This window comes from Manacus candei, unplaced genomic scaffold (assembly GCF_025592945.1).
Source record: "Manacus candei isolate 608988 ecotype Guabito, Panama unplaced genomic scaffold, ASM2559294v1 h1tg000028l, whole genome shotgun sequence".
Lineage (NCBI taxonomy): Eukaryota > Metazoa > Chordata > Aves > Passeriformes > Pipridae > Manacus > Manacus candei.
In genome coordinates, this window is record NW_026138076.1 from 16,606,858 (window position 1) to 16,622,629 (window position 15,772).

At 39.1% G+C, this 15,772-nt stretch overlaps 1 protein-coding gene across 15 annotated transcripts in view; it reads right to left on the minus strand.

The window, feature by feature from the left end:
* TENM3 (teneurin transmembrane protein 3) overlaps positions 1 to 15,772 on the minus strand; it is a 418,913-nt gene that overhangs the window by 113,807 nt on the left and 289,334 nt on the right. For 9 of the 15 annotated variants that reach the window (XM_051790395.1, XM_051790399.1, XM_051790396.1 and 6 more), the window contains 2 exons: positions 14,900 to 15,004; positions 3,349 to 3,587 (listed from right to left, as the gene is read on the minus strand). In XM_051790395.1, the coding sequence (XP_051646355.1) occupies positions 3,349 to 3,587; positions 14,900 to 15,004 (344 nt within the window). The remainder of the gene's footprint in view (positions 1 to 3,348; positions 3,588 to 14,899; positions 15,005 to 15,772) is intronic. The other 6 variants (XM_051790404.1, XM_051790402.1, XM_051790401.1 and 3 more) reach the window with 1 other exon arrangement.

Consider the following 15,772-nt stretch of genomic DNA (forward strand, 5'->3'; position numbering starts at 1 on the left):
CCCTACCCATGCTGACACCCCCTGCTCTCACCTCATCTTTGCAGACTTTGTAAACGTAGGAGTCTTTCCTGTCAGAATGATGGAAGAAGTGCAAGACACACCAGACTCCCAGTGCAGCTCCTTCCTCTGGCTGGGCTAATTGGCGGAGCAGTAATTGACTGAGCAGTTCTGCAAAGGCAGACATGAAGTCTAGCAAACTGTCTCTTCTGCCTTATGTTGCCTGAGCAGAGGCAGTGGGATCTCAAGTTACTTTCTTTACCCCATACTCACTGCAATTAAAATAAGCCTGGGCATGACACACTCATGTCTCTGCATTTCTGAGAAGGGCCTGGTTACACCACCATTCACTGAATGAGTGGTCCTATTAGTTCTTCAGTCTGCAGCTGCCACAGTCACACAATGGACATCAGCCACACTATGTTCCTTATCAATGTGTACTGGCATATTTTGCAGCAATCATGCTGCAAAATGGCTGTTTTCCCCAGCTCTTGACAATGACACTTCATACTGAATTCCTTCTTTCATACTAATGCTATAAGGATGTAACATTTTCATGCTTCTGGCAATGTGTCTTTATGAAGTTCAAAACATGTCTCAAACTGGTTTTACAAATGTAACATGCCATCTCAGCTGCTGTAAACCTCAGCAGATGTGCCAGACCACTGTGTTGGAGACATGTCATGGGATGCTAGGGGTCACACAATACTGCAGTCCTTCCCTTTTTTTTATGTTACGACCAATTTCCTACTCAGACATTTCCCTTTCACACCTACATTATAGAACATGTCTCCTATGAGGACAGGCTGGATGAGCTGGGGTTGTTCAGCCTTGACAAGAGAAGGATCTAGGGAGACCTTACAGCAGCCTTCAGTACCTAAAGGTGGCCTGAAAGAGACCTGGAGAGGGATTTTTCACAAAAGTGGGTAGCAATGGGACAAAGAGGAATTGCTTTAAACTGAAAGAGGGTAAGGACAGTTTAGATATTAGGAAGAAATTTTTTACTATGAGGGTGGTCAGACAATGCAACAGGTTGCCCAGGGCAGTTGTGGAAGCCTCATCTCTGGAAGTGTTCAAGGTGGGGTTGGATGGCGCTTTGAGCAGTGGAACGTGTCCCTGTCCATGGCAGGGGATGTGGAACTAGATGATCTTTAGGTCTGTTTCAAACCAAACCATTCTACGATCCTATGAAATAGTTAATCAAGACAAAGGGCTGCTTCTATCTTACATTAATGATTTCTACTGATTTACACTTGGATGGCCTATTAAATGGAGAATATTTCTGATATTACATCTGCAGAGATGCGAAAACCACATATATGAATGAGTGCAATCCATTTGTGATTTTATGGACCCAAAGTTCTCTAGAGAGCATTCCTGAGTGCCGAATTTTATATTTAGACTGCTGAGTTAGCTGAAATATGTGTAATATCACCAGTAGGCAGAGAGCTCCCTATTGACTAGGGGCAGAGGAAGGCCCTTGTGCATTGTTTATTTCAGCAAGGATATGAGCTGGCATGGGCCCATGAAGTGAAATGTTGTACAGCTATATTTGTTTTTTGGGGTTTTTTACAGGGTATGTGAATAAATGATGCGTGGAGCTGAAAGCTCTCACTCACTGGGAAAGCTTGGCTCTTTTTTCTGAATACATGAACAGAGGTGCATTAGACATGCTTATATTTCTTAATGTGCCTCTGGGAGAAATAAGCTGGTACAGCTATCTTCCTGTGCCCCTCAGAGTCATAAGTAATCTGGCTCTTTCAGGCTAGCAAAGTGTAGAGCTCAGCTCAGAATCAGGTCTCCAGTATTTTACTATATGTATGGTTGTTTTTCCTGGCTCTTGACAGTGATACTTCATGCTGAATTCCTTCTTTTGTATTTATGTATTTATTTAGTAGCAGATGTTACTTCTGATGACTTATGAGGCAGTATTACAGAGACTGAGCACAATTACTGTGTTTTATAAGTGGGATTATTTCAATCTCACTTCAAAAAAGATCCAGTGTCAAAGCTTAACTCTAAACCACACCTTTAAACTCCTGTGCACATTCACACAAAATAACCACAAATCCAGTGATTGAAGGGGGCTCAACAGCAGTGGCAAGCCCTACATTTGCACACATGCCTTTTGCTCTTTGGGGCTGGCAGCTGAGGTGGAAAAGGTGCTCAGGGGGCTCTGCTTTGCTGGGGCAGAGAGCAATTTCTCCAGCTACTCAGCAACCCAGTTTCTTGCATTGTTCACAAGAGTTCCAACCCAGTAAGAACTACTTCAAAGGCTTTATACAGCTTAAGCTGTATCTTGCATTGAAAAGCTTATTTCAACAAAGGCAATGAAGATTAAAGATCTTAAGGCCTTCTAGGCTTTATTATTAATTTACACTGATTTTAAGAAGAGGGAGGGAAAGAGAGATTGACTCTTCTCTTTCTATTTTCTTTCCTTGACTCCTTAAGACTCTGAACTTGTGTGCAACCAATAACAAAACCCAGACCCTTGCACTTACATTTCGTAACTGTGGTGACTTAAAATTAATAAATCTAATTAATCTAATTAATAAATCATTAAAGTCTTTGAAGACCATTTACAGACTCAGAGATGAAAAAATCTGTAATCTGGACAAAGCCACAGAGGAAGCTATGAGTGCAAAATGATCCTGTTCTGTTCCCTTATTAAAGTCAATGACATCTTTTCATTGAAAACACTGACCCCATTATCTGCCTAGAACTCAAATTATATAGTATTTGTAGTGAACATTTATGAAAACAATTAAAGAGATGAAGAAATAAAGGAAACCTAAAATAAAAACTGGGAAATGGAATTTAACAAACAGAGAAAAGTGACAATAATTAAAAATAAACAACTCATAGGAGAGGAAGAAGTCTACATATTCACTGCACGTTATCCTTTTGGACTATTATTTTTTCTATCTTGCAATCAAATGTCTGTATTAGACTTTTGCTCTAGCTCTATACAGTATGTAATGCTGAAATAAGTGATAGCATTCTTAAACATTTTGATATGTCAAGCAAAATGAAAGAAGAAGAGTTCTATAGATATGTTGCAAGTTATATTCACATAATGGAATTTTTACAGCCTATATTTTACACATACTTTTATAAGAACTTAACACCACATAGTTTAATGGGAGTTCAAATACTTAATTCACTGACCATCAAGCTACAGAATGTATTAAAATTTTCTAATTCCTCTAAACAATTGGTACTTTTCATTAAACCCTTGTGGCTTTTAGTGTTACCAAAGACTTTGCTAGTTAAAGGTTAGTATGTCACAGTGCATACACAGTACATCAGACACCACTGTTCATACTGATAATTATAAAAAATGGGACTCACCTATAAAGTAGGACAGCAGTATTGCCAGCAGCACTGAGACCCCTACAGCACACAGTGCAGTACATTTCCAGCTACAGTACTTCGAAGACTTCTTGAATTTAAAAGCACTTCTGGATAGAGTGTTCCTAGGTAGTGGCCGAGTAGGAGGGGAATAAACAGAGCCGGATGCCATTGTGTACCCTGGTGTTGCAGTACTGAACAGCGGTGTGGTCCCTGTTCCTGTTTTGAATAGGAAATGCCTGTGAAAGAAAGAGTATATTGTAAAGTATAAAAGTAAATAAAGCTGGGGCACAGGCAATCACATATCTTTTGTTTAATGTTGCCTATTTTTCACAACATCCGATCTACAAAGGGTCGTAGAAGCAATAACTTGTCACTACACTCACACATAAAGAGACACTTTCCTTTAAAGTAAAGACCAAAGCCCCCCAAACATTAGTAATACACTGGTATCCAGACAAGAAACAGAACTACCCAAAATACAGTGTAGTAGGGAGGAAGTCTCTCATAGTTTATCTAACAAGTAGGGACAGGTTTTCTGCTGCTGTTTATTTGTGTTGGCTTCTGCTACAAACTACAGGGAACTCCATTAAAATGTCAATAATGAGCAATGTGACTACAGTCCACACTACTTATCACAGCTTTCCTGAGTTAAGTACAAGGAAAACAGCAATCTTTCAGTTACAAACTTTTGGCAACTTTGTCAAAAATAGTCAGTTAAAAGATTTTTTTTGGTATGTGTCCTAAATAATCAGTTCAGTAATTCACATCTACTCACACATAATCTTACCATAAAAAAATCTGATTATGGATACAGCAGCTAGTTACAGCCTAGGAGAAGTACTCTAAAGAAATATACTTGGTAAGTGCTCAAGAGGAACCACAGCCAGCAACAGATACAAAAAGCAAAAGCTAAAGTTAAGACACACTGTGAGTTAGCAGTAAACTTTTTTTTTCAATTAAAATTTCCAAAGGAAATACTACTCCCTGAGCCTCTCTATGGTAGAATCCTTTAATTTTAGTTCATGCAAGTATAATTATTTTGAAAGAGCCTCTAAGCATGGCATATACTAACTGGAGTTTTTCTCCTCATGCACGTACACAACTCTACAAACAACAAAAACTCAAAGAAAGATCTTTGCACCAGGGGTTTTTCCACCAATTTGTTATGCTGGCAACTCTGTAGCATATGGCTTGGCCTTACCTAATTACAAATGGCAAAATGAATACATTATAGCTAAAAATGGTAAGAAAGCACACTGCGGAGACTTTTGAACCTACCAACCCCCCCCAGGTGAACAAACTAGAGTGGTTTGCATTTTTCAATAGGTAAGAGATGCTCATGAATTGCTGATACCCAGGTCCTCCCAAAGCTAAGTGCATGCCTACACTGTGTTTGCCTATTGCATGTCACCTATACAATTGTGGGTCAGAGGATCTAGCACCAAATGAGCCAGCTGTGGAGCGGAAAAACCATAGTATGTACACTATGTGGCACTGTGGACTGCTTCTTAGCTGATGGGACTTTCATTCTCTGGGACCCATCCTTGGATCTTTGCATAATAATAGACCAATTTACACAGATGTAGCAGATTTTTCAGAAATACATTGTAAAGACATGAAAAATTAATTTGCTCCACTGCAGCATGTGAAAAATACCAGCAGTTGATAAGATTTGTTGTTTGCAGATGACTTTTCTATGGAAGGTTAACAGGTGAACTAGAACATCATGGCATAGGCCCTCTCCTTGAAAATATCTGCATTACAAACATGATTCCACAAAACACGTTACATAGGTTACTTCATTCTGAACAATATTAAACCTGTTGGCAGTAACAGCAAAAGGATATGCACTAGATCTACTGATGCACAAGCGCACATCCCAGATTTTTTTGGCTTCTGAATTCTGAGGATTACCACCAATTTCAAAAGACAAAGACCTGGTGGTTTAAATTCTTCCTAAGAAGGTATTTCATTAAAAGTTGTGACATTTGCTATGTACCAAACACCAAAATAATAATAATGAGTCCTACATTAAAAATGTTTTACGCCTTACAAAAGCATTACTTTGGTTTTGCAAATTCATAGAATCATGTAAATTCATTAAGTCCTGATAAAGTGTTTTATCCACTTGATCTTTATTGTTCTTTCATTTCTGGCTACATATGGTAAATGCTATTTTCAGGTATATTTCACAAAATATGTCTATACAGATCTCAAGAAAATGCCAAACACAAAGGTAGCTGTTTCCCTTTCCATGTGCAATGTGTACTGTTTTGGGGACAGAAGGAAAGCCATGGAGTAGGTGTAATAATACTCCTCCTAAACATCCGCTTCCATGTTAAAAATAAGAAGCTGCCTGACCAACCTGCAATTTTCACATCCTTCTGTTGCACTGGTAGACTCAACAGACTAAAAATGGGAACTGGCATAATAAGAGCACTAGAATGGAACTCCATATGCTTTAACCTTTAACAAAATAATGCAACAAACAGTCTGCCACTGATATTTTCCTTTTTTTTTTTTTTTTTTCTCTGAGAAAGTGAGAGCTGAGACATTTGCTTTGGTGGAGCACAACATACTGTAATCCATATTCTCAAAGCCTTTGAGGAGTTAGTTCCATAGATAAACATGGGAGATGAGAGTGGTGGTGTGAACCATCATAGCTCTGACAGTTCATCTCTGGCATCGAAAGAGAATTGTAACTTTTACATGTGAATCACAGAATTGCTTAGGTCAGAAATGACCCTCAAGATCAACGAGTCCAACCATTAACTCTGCACTGCCAAGCCCACCACTAAACCATGCTCTTAAGTGCCACATGTAGATGTCTTCTAAATACCTTCAGGGATGATAGATGACTGAATCACTTCCCTGGGCAGACTGTTCTGCTGCTTTACAACCCTTTCAGGGGAGAAATTTTTCCTAATATCTCATCTAAAGCTCCCCTGGTGCCACTTGAAGCCACTTCTTCTTGTCCTGTGGCTTGTTACTCTTGAGAACGACTGACCCCCACCTTGCTACAACCTCCTTTCAGGTAGTTGTAGAGAGCGATAAGATCCCTCAAAGACTAGTCCAGCCTAAACAACCCCAGCTACCTCAGCTGCTCCTTGCAAGACTTTTGCTGCAGACGCTTCACCAGCTTCGTTACCTTTCTCTGGACTTGCTCCCGTACCTCCATGTCTTTCTTTTAGTGAGGGGCCCAGAACTGAACACAGGATCCGAGGTGCGGCCTCACCAGCGCTGAGTACACGGGGGCAATCAGTGCCCCAGTCCTGCCGACCACACTATTTCTGATACAAGCCAGGATGCCATTGGCCTTCTTGGGCCCCTGGGCACACTGGTGGCTCACGTTCAGCTGCTGTCGACCAGCACCCCCAGGTCCCTTTCTGCCAGGCAGCTTTCCAGGCACTGTTCTCCCAGTCTGTAGTGTTGCATGGCATTGTTGTGACCTGAGTGCAGAACCCAGCACTTGGCCTTGTTGAACCTCATACCATTGGCCTCGGCCCATCAATCCAGCCTGTCCAGATTCCTCTGTGGAACTTTCCTACCCTCCAGCAGATAAACTCTACCACCCCAACTGGTGTTTCTGCAAACTTGTTGAGAGTGCACTTGATCTCATCAATAAACCACTGATAAAGATGGTTGAGAAAGAAATTAAACAGGACTGGTCCCAATACTGAGACACGGGGAACACCACTTGTGACTGGTCACTAGCTGGATATAACTCCATTCACCACTCTCTCGGCCTGGCCATTCAGCCAGTTTTCTACCCAGTGCACCTGTCCATGCTGTGATGGACAGTTTCTCCAGGAGAATGCTGTGGGAATTCAGCAGTAGGAATTCAGCAGTGTGTAGTCTTAGGCAGCACACAGCACAGCTCCTCACTTTAAGCTATTCTCTTTTGATTTGATTCCCATTAATACAATGCCAGAGTGGTTGCACTGTCCAGCTTAACGTTGAGGGAAAAATAATGACAGAAAAGCCAGTCTGGCATCTTCTACTGGGTCAAGAAAATTTGTTTAGCTCTCTCTATTTCTAATGTGTGCAGTTACTAACAAAGTTGTCAGAGACTCTCCTGCTACATTAACTCTGAGTGATAAGTATTTAAAGTGCAACGCTATCAGACTTGCACATCTTGTCTGCCTCACTGAGCCATGCCAAACTGTTCCTATGAGACGTTTAGAAGGATATGGTATCTGACAACAAATCCAGGCTGCTTCCAGATAGTGCTGAAATTCTTATGCTCTTGAATTATAATCCATCCACAAATGATTTTAATTATCTAAATATCCATATATCTTGTCATTTCAAACCATGGAACTCAAATAGCTAATTTCTAAAGCCTAAACTCTTTGCACTACTTGACCAGGTACTGACTTACAATTACACTATATTTCATCTTACAGGGAGCTTATAGCGTCTGGAATAGTGTATCTTCCATCCAAAATTGATCACATAACATGAACTTGCTAGATCTTCATGTAAGCAGCACTTTAAATATTTTATTAAGCTATGGAGTACAAAAATGCAGTGAATCATGCTAGTATTTTACAAGACAAGACAGTTCTGTTTTTATTAAATAATTCAACTTTTAAAGCAAATAATATTCTACTTTTATATTTATTCAATATATATTTCTGTCTGCTTATTCAATAGATGTTGCTAATAAAAGGTGCAGTTAATCTTAACATTTTAGTGGGGGGAGTATTTAGTACCTAACAAATCTGAACTACAGATTGAGAGCAAAATACAAAGTTATGTTATTAAACAGTCCTTGGATGCAAAGAGAGTTTGGAAGTCCCCTTATTTCACAAATGGAAGGCATTTTATTTAAGTTCCTGTCCTTACAAGAAAGGACAGAAATACGGCATCAAAAACCTCAAAGGTGTCAGCTCAGAAAACAAGCACATGAATAAGAGTAAAATAATCATGCTTTTAATTTAACTCAGTGCTGGTGTTTAACCAACTGCTGGTGTGCACTGGTTGACATGCAGATGGCTTCTTCCTTCTCAAGTTTGCGTGGGGTGGGGTTCACATCAAATCAGATTTTCTTTATGCTGCCACATCCTCTGTGGAAAATAAAACTGAAGCACTCTCTAGTAAATTCAGTAAATGGGAAAACAGAAGGGATAAAAAAAGTGATAAAAACCATCCATGAGTCTGGCAGAAAGACTAAGTTAACTGAAAACTCTATCTTTAGAGAAATAGAGATAGATTATCAAAATATTTAAGGACAGTAAGACTCAGCCCAGAAGCCCAAACACTTTTGATATAAGATAGCTGTGTGTCCAGCAACAGAAATGTGATTTAAAATAACTTTCCTTACTAAAGGATCTATGACAAGAACTTTTGACCGCAGTTTAGAAGAAAATGGATAGTATGCATCAATGAATGCAATATTACATAAACACATCTGGAAGGCCCTAAACTCCAGACTGCCAGAAGCTGAGATATTATATAAATAAACTATGACCAAGCATAAAGGAATATTATGCATTATTTTATAAATAGACTGGTCTCAATTTGTATAGAGTTACTGCATAATTTTAATATTCCTAATATAATTTTTACATTAGATACATGACTTCTTTTTTTTAGCTTATGTTGAAATTGCTTCACTTTGCAAAAGACTAATTTCTCCAGTTTTGGGCATCATATATATAGAATGCTTTGCATATACTTGAAAGACATGTGAAAGAGCCTACCTTACCATTTCAAGCAACTTTCTTGGCAGTGTATTAGTTCTGTTTTAAATTATTTCTTACAGCACCATCCTGCCAATAGAGTGCTGAAGTCCACAGTAAGTATGCCACCACGTATTAAGTCACACAGGACTTCTACAAAATTTGTACTAAATATGGATTTAGTGAATAAGGTCCAGCAAAATTCTATTGAACTTCTCAAAGTATGTCAAAATACAGTTTATCACCCTGTAAGTGAGATTTAAAGGTAGCAACTGTTATTTTGTGCAGCATTATTATTTAGTTGACAACTGCTGTCATACAATAAAGGTCAATATTGCTAGGCCTTATGGATATACAATAACAAAACACTCCTCATCTTAAGAGCTATAATACCGCTGATCCAGAATAAAATTATATTTAGAATATATGCTTTTAAAAACCTAAATCTCTCCGTCCTAAATCTTTGAACCTGAAAAATCTGAAGGAGGATAAATCTATCAGTTTGCTCATGTTTCTGAATAGAGAGCTTCCACCAAGACCCACTATGACAAATGCCATAGTGCCACAGCAGTACAGGTTTGCTTGCAGAACTGTCTCCTGTACTGTCCTAAATGCAATCTGTTTGGTCAGTTCCATGATGGTGTTAAAGATATGTGGCTCATCAGATCTTTACAGCCCACTACTAGAAGACAACTGAGGGAGAACAGCTGTAACACTCAGAAGACAGCACTACAAAAGGTACACATTAGAAATTATCTATGGCCTAGACTTCGGACTATCTATGGCCTAGACTTACGCTGTCTGAAAAACAGTGTAAGGGGTAGGATTCCCCCAAGCATAACGCAGTACAATGAACAAGTTACTCCATTCCAAAAATTGTGGAGAAAGAGAACATCTTATTTGATAGAGAGCAGTTACAGGTACAAAATCTGTGTAGAGATACAGATAACTGTAACCAAAAAATCACAAACAGGAATTACTGCAGTAATTCCAGGAACAACACCCTATCTGAAAGTGGCCAGTTCAAAGGTGGGGGTGAATGCCTTCCAGTCTACTTATTCACTAACAGCTCACTCTTTTTCTAAACAGTCCAAAACTCATGCTCTCACTAATGTTCTGTGGCATTTTGTTCTGTAGGCTAAACACGCACTGTATCAAAATATATCTCCCTCTATCAATTTCAATTTAAATTCAACTGATCACTCCCTTGTTCTTGTATAATGAATATGTACTGTTTGCACTGCAATACACAAAAACAATTTTTTATAATACTACTGTTTGATTCACTTTATTTTTAGGGTAAAACATACAAAAGCATTAAGAAGTAATTGCCTAAAGCAAAAAAGCAAAACTTAGGCGTTTTATGGGTCAGCAAAGGCAACTGTGGAGTTGAGGAAAGTTATTTTCAGATACCTGTTGTTTCACTGCAGAATAAAACAGAAGTGACATTTGGAAGCTGATGGAATAGAAAGTGACTTGAGGAGAGGTGAAAAAGGAAAGAAAAACTACCCCTAATATTTTTTGCATTTGTTTCTTTTACCCTTAGGTATCAAAGGACCCCCAAATATTTAGATACATCTGTAATTGTCTAAAAATTTCTTTCATGTAAGTAACAAGTCTGGTAATCTGTTATATTTGACTCATCTGTTCTCCTTGCAACTTGAGAAAAACCCTGGACACAACAGCAATTACCAACAGGAGACCATTGTTGGCTCAAAACATCACTGTACTTTACATGACTGGTCCAGCTAAGGTAATACCATTCTCTGTAATCACAAATTAAATACTTTACAAAATGAGCACACCAATTTTTACAATGTGGAGCACAGGATAATCTTCCCCCCAAAAACCAACTCAAATCTGACAGTATCTAACTCTATTAAAAATTATTTATTTGTCTCCCAAGGTGTGCTGAATCTGTGGATATTATTACATGAATTAAGACACTTGTAAGCAAGCCCAGGTAAAGTGTCGTATGCATTCTGCTAAGGTCCTCAGTCTGTTAGCCTGGATTCACTCCAAGGCACAAATGGTAGCATCTACAGCTTAGGCACCTAGAATTAGGAACACATCAATTGCATTCTCCTAAGCCTCCAGAGGTGGAAGAAACTTTAATCAAATCCACTTTGAGTGAATGCAAGTTAAGAGAAATGTAAATTTTAGTGATTTTATGTTTTGGTGACACATTTAGGTCTCAGGACCAATACTTAGGAGACATGACTTCTCTGCTCAGAATTCAATAGTACTCCTAATGACCTGGGTTTGACGTTTAATATAATGAATGGTATTATTGAATTTCTGGGAATAAAAACTGTAACTATTCTGTTTTGTAATGAACACAACTGTGATAATTGCTCACCTAAATTAAAAATAAACCACCAGATTTTGCCCTAAAATGGTACCAATTCACAATGCACCTATCTGGAGACAGAAGTAATCTAATTCTGCTTTTCAAAAGCATTAAGGCACCTTCTACAAAAGTCTGGCAGCACCATGAAGCCAATGTAAGTAAATAAGGCATAAGAGTAGCTGCATTTGTATCTTTCTGTTTTTCTGATGCTTCAAATGGGCATAGGTAAGTCAGACAGAATAGACAGGTTTGGAAGCTCTCATTCTCTACCTCCAAGATTTCACCACTGACACATACAGAAATAAGGCATGTCTATCTCTTTGCCATTTCCATACAAAGAAATCAATTAATCTTAAGAAAGTTACTTAAAGAGAGGATGGATATATCCAGCTGCAGTTATTTTAGTTTGCTCCAACTTCTCTCATTAAAGCTTTTGTATTAATCTCTCCCTGACTTTCATTAATGCAAAACAGCTGAATTTTTCCCTTCTGGGAATGGGTTATCTTGCTTTTTGTTTGCTAAAAAAAAATCCCACCAGATACATTAACTGTCAGAATCAGAAAAAACCATCAACTGTGGAAAAGACAGCGGTCCAAGACTGCAATCAATCGTAGTACTACACCTACTGACTGCTGTGCCCTCTCTCTGCCGACAGACCCTATTCATGCTGGATTGAACTAGGTTCTCTGAGAGAGACCATGACCTTCACCTGCCACCTGACATTAGAGAGCTCTGCCTGGTTACCTAATGGATAGATCACATCAATAAATATGATTCCTTGTACTGAGTTGAGGAAACAGATGGAAAAAAAAGATTAATCTCTGCCGACTGACATTACAGAAGAGATGTAAAAGATAACAGAAATTACTGGCTAGGTCTCATTTGAACTCTGGTTCACTGATGCATGAGATAAGCTTTCCCAGCAGGCTCCAGCAGGAATTGGATTTTTGTTTCTCTGTGAACACTTTATGCCTATGTTCATCTTCTGTTAAGGTTCTTCTGAGACAAAACCTTGTAGCTGGCGGTGTTTGCCCTTAGCATAGGCTTATGACTGACTTCCACAGAAACATCTGGCTACATTTAACATAAATCCAAGGCATCACAGAAACACTGTGAGTTTGTCTTAATTTATTTTCTGGGCAGAATTGCAATCAAAAAATTGCTTAGGAAGAGATAAAAGTGAATTTCCACTTCCTTGGAGCCAGTATTAATACTATCATAATCCTGGAAAAAGCTCCAAGATCACAACACATGAAATTATGATCAAAGTTTGGTGGAAAGAAAGAAAGAGAAGCGCGCTATTATCCATATGCAAAAACAGAGGAACATCTGTGAGAACTGGAGATAAGCCTCTTCTACCAGCTTATTCAAATGTTTCAGAAAAACACTTTACATATGGTAACAATTCCTTGAATTTGGATGGATTTACACCGAGGACCTGCTTTCTTTACAAACTGAACACTGAAAGCCAAGAAAGAACAAAAGTACTACTAGGGCTGTGTCTTCCTTACTGCTTGTGTGTTCTTTCACATCTGGCCCTGGTAGCCTACTGCTCCACTGCTGGCTGCTGATGGAGAAAGACTGGAGAACTCAGGCATGGCAACATGCAGCTGAAGCTTCAAAGAGCAATTCAGACAAGACAGTATCCCAATCTGCTGTGAAAGACACCAAGACACAGTGACTTGAACGACTGAATACTGAAAAAAGCCCCAAACTTCCTCTTCTTTGGTGTGCAAGAGTAAATCTTCCTCTGCATTGCCCCTACCTTTTTGGTGGTGCAAGAAAGAATATAGTGTTACAGTGAGCAGAGGGCACCTGTTCTCCTATTATTTATTCCTCCAAATTCAGATTCAAGCTGCTAGTTCTATACCCCAGAGAAGGAAGACTTCTCTTCTGTGATATGTATCACACACAGCACAGGATCAAAAGAACCGATAGGGTGAGAGGGCATTGCCAATCCCATTCCTTCGTGCTCCTCTCTGCTATGCTCCACTCTGTGAAGATGAACAAGGGGAATAAACAATGCTAAGCCACACTTTGCAGAAGTGCACAGGAGAGTCCAGTGCAAAGAAAGACTCATGTTAGGAAGCAAAGAAACCTAGCCCAGTTTAATTACTCATACTGCTCATTGTAGGATTGTCCCATTACCTACTCTCCAGATGAGAGTGAAACAAAACCTATGTATTGCTGAAAAAATATCAAGTGGCTGTTCTTCTTACAGGCTTCATCTGGGTCTCTTAGAGGACTAGTACTTATAGAGGATTCCATCTACTTTACAGTAAGTGACTTGGCTCTTGATATTGTTGGTGATGTTCACTTCTGAAGCAGGCAGCAGTTGGAGTGAACCTGACAGCCCCTTACTGCACTTTCTGATATTCAAAATATTCATGTTATTGCAGTTCTTCTGTCTCCAAAGGAAGAGAGAGCAGAGGAAAGCATCTGAATTTTGCAGTAAGGACCTGAAATGCTCATGTGAGCAGTAAGGATTTATATTGCAACTCCTTATCTTGTTCTCTGCTCTTCTTGAATCATATCCCTACCAAGACAGAGACAGGAAAAGTTGTATGTGAGATGAGGCATTCTAACCTTGGCCAGCTCCTGTCTTGAATATTGAATAAGTTAAGCTTTCCAGGTAGAAAATCAAGGAAAGGTAGTGCATAGCTATTCCTCCAATCTTTTTACTAGCCTTGCCATCTTCATAAATTTGAAAGAGAACTTTATGCTCTAACATCTCAAAAGGCACACGGAAACTATTTCAAAAAGAATTTTTTTTTAAGAGAGACTCAGAGATGCATTATTTACATAAGGATTAATTCAGAAGTTGGAACAAAGGTTGAAATTTTGTCTGCCCCTGAAAGGCCTGAGTGAGCTGTTGGACATTTTAAAATAAAAAGCAGTGGGAAGCTAAAGAAGTGAAATATTATTCTCTCAGTGACTGATAGGATCTCATTCTGCCTCAAGCTGCAAGCAAGTTGAAGATTCCATCATAATGGATCTGTGAACCTTAGCTCACTGAAGTCCATAGCTGTGTTCCTCTTGCAATTCAGAGTCCATAATAACCCGTGATGAACTCTGTGCTGCCACTACTGTGCCATCAGCAGTCACTCACACAGCCAGACTTGTGTCACCACAGCAACAGCACTGTCATAACCTCTGAGTTACAGCCACTACCACCAACTTGGTAACTGTGCACACACATGTGATGCAACTGTTATTCCTATTTTCCATTACTTTTTGTTCCTTGGTGAAAATGTGAGTACTATGCTCGCATAGTCTCTCATATGCAACATACCATGTTTCATAGAAGCGAGAGACCACCCTTTAGGGATTCAACAAGGCAGAGGATTACATCTTGTGCCCAGAACTTTATCTTTAATGGTACTCATTTCCACACAGGTCTTTTTGGAGCTGGACTTCTCTTTCTGCAATCAGTATTATCAGAGATGTGGCATACAGACACTATACAGTCATCCAGGTTTTTGTTTTGCCATTACATTTGATATTGTTTCCTCACCTGTTTGAATGTGACAGAAAGAATCTCCAGAATCTGTTAAAATTCCTTTCTGGTTCAACTCGAGCCGCACTTACTGGGATGGCAAACTCAACTGCAGACATGCAACTGTAGAAAGAGGTTACTTTTAATTTTGTAAATTGTGTGCTTGACTTTATGATGTTGATGACAATTTTGTAATAAAGTGTTCTTTTGTTCAACTTGTGACTTTTTTAAGAGAGTTTGAAGAAACTTCAGAAATCATATTGAAAGGTTTCCTATCTGCATAGCCCATCACAGATAGAAAATTTAGTTTGATTATTTCTGGATTCTGTCACTAGTAGAGCGTATGCCAGCAGCCAAGGTCTCTCACCATCTTGAGTCAATCCTGTAGGTGATGAGGTGCATGCGATTTAAAAGGACTTTGCAAGTAATTACAATCAGTAAAGGACAAGAAATTATCTCAGTTTTCATCCTAGATATTCAGCCTTTGGTCCTCTAGCATTTTATCTATGCACTACCTTGCATAATCAACCAGTCTCAGTTCCTCCTCCTCCTTATGGACTACTCCGTCTACCCATTTGGACACCCACTCCTACCCCTTTTGGGCCCAGTCTTTTTGAGTTTGCTCCTCTCCAGTCTGCACTGCTGACTTCTTCCACTCTCAAGTTTAATTCAGTATGCCCTTATAACAACCTGACCTCCTTTAAACTCAGCTCTCCTGAACTTTTCTGCGAATGGGTAACAAAAATCCCCAACCAACTGCAAAGAATTCCTACTTAAATACAACAGGAAGTTTTAAACCCCCAATCCTTCAAAAATATGAAATTTTCAGAAAACAAGGAGCCTATAGAAGTAGAAAATGCTAGTTAGCTTTACCTATAAGTAATATAAATA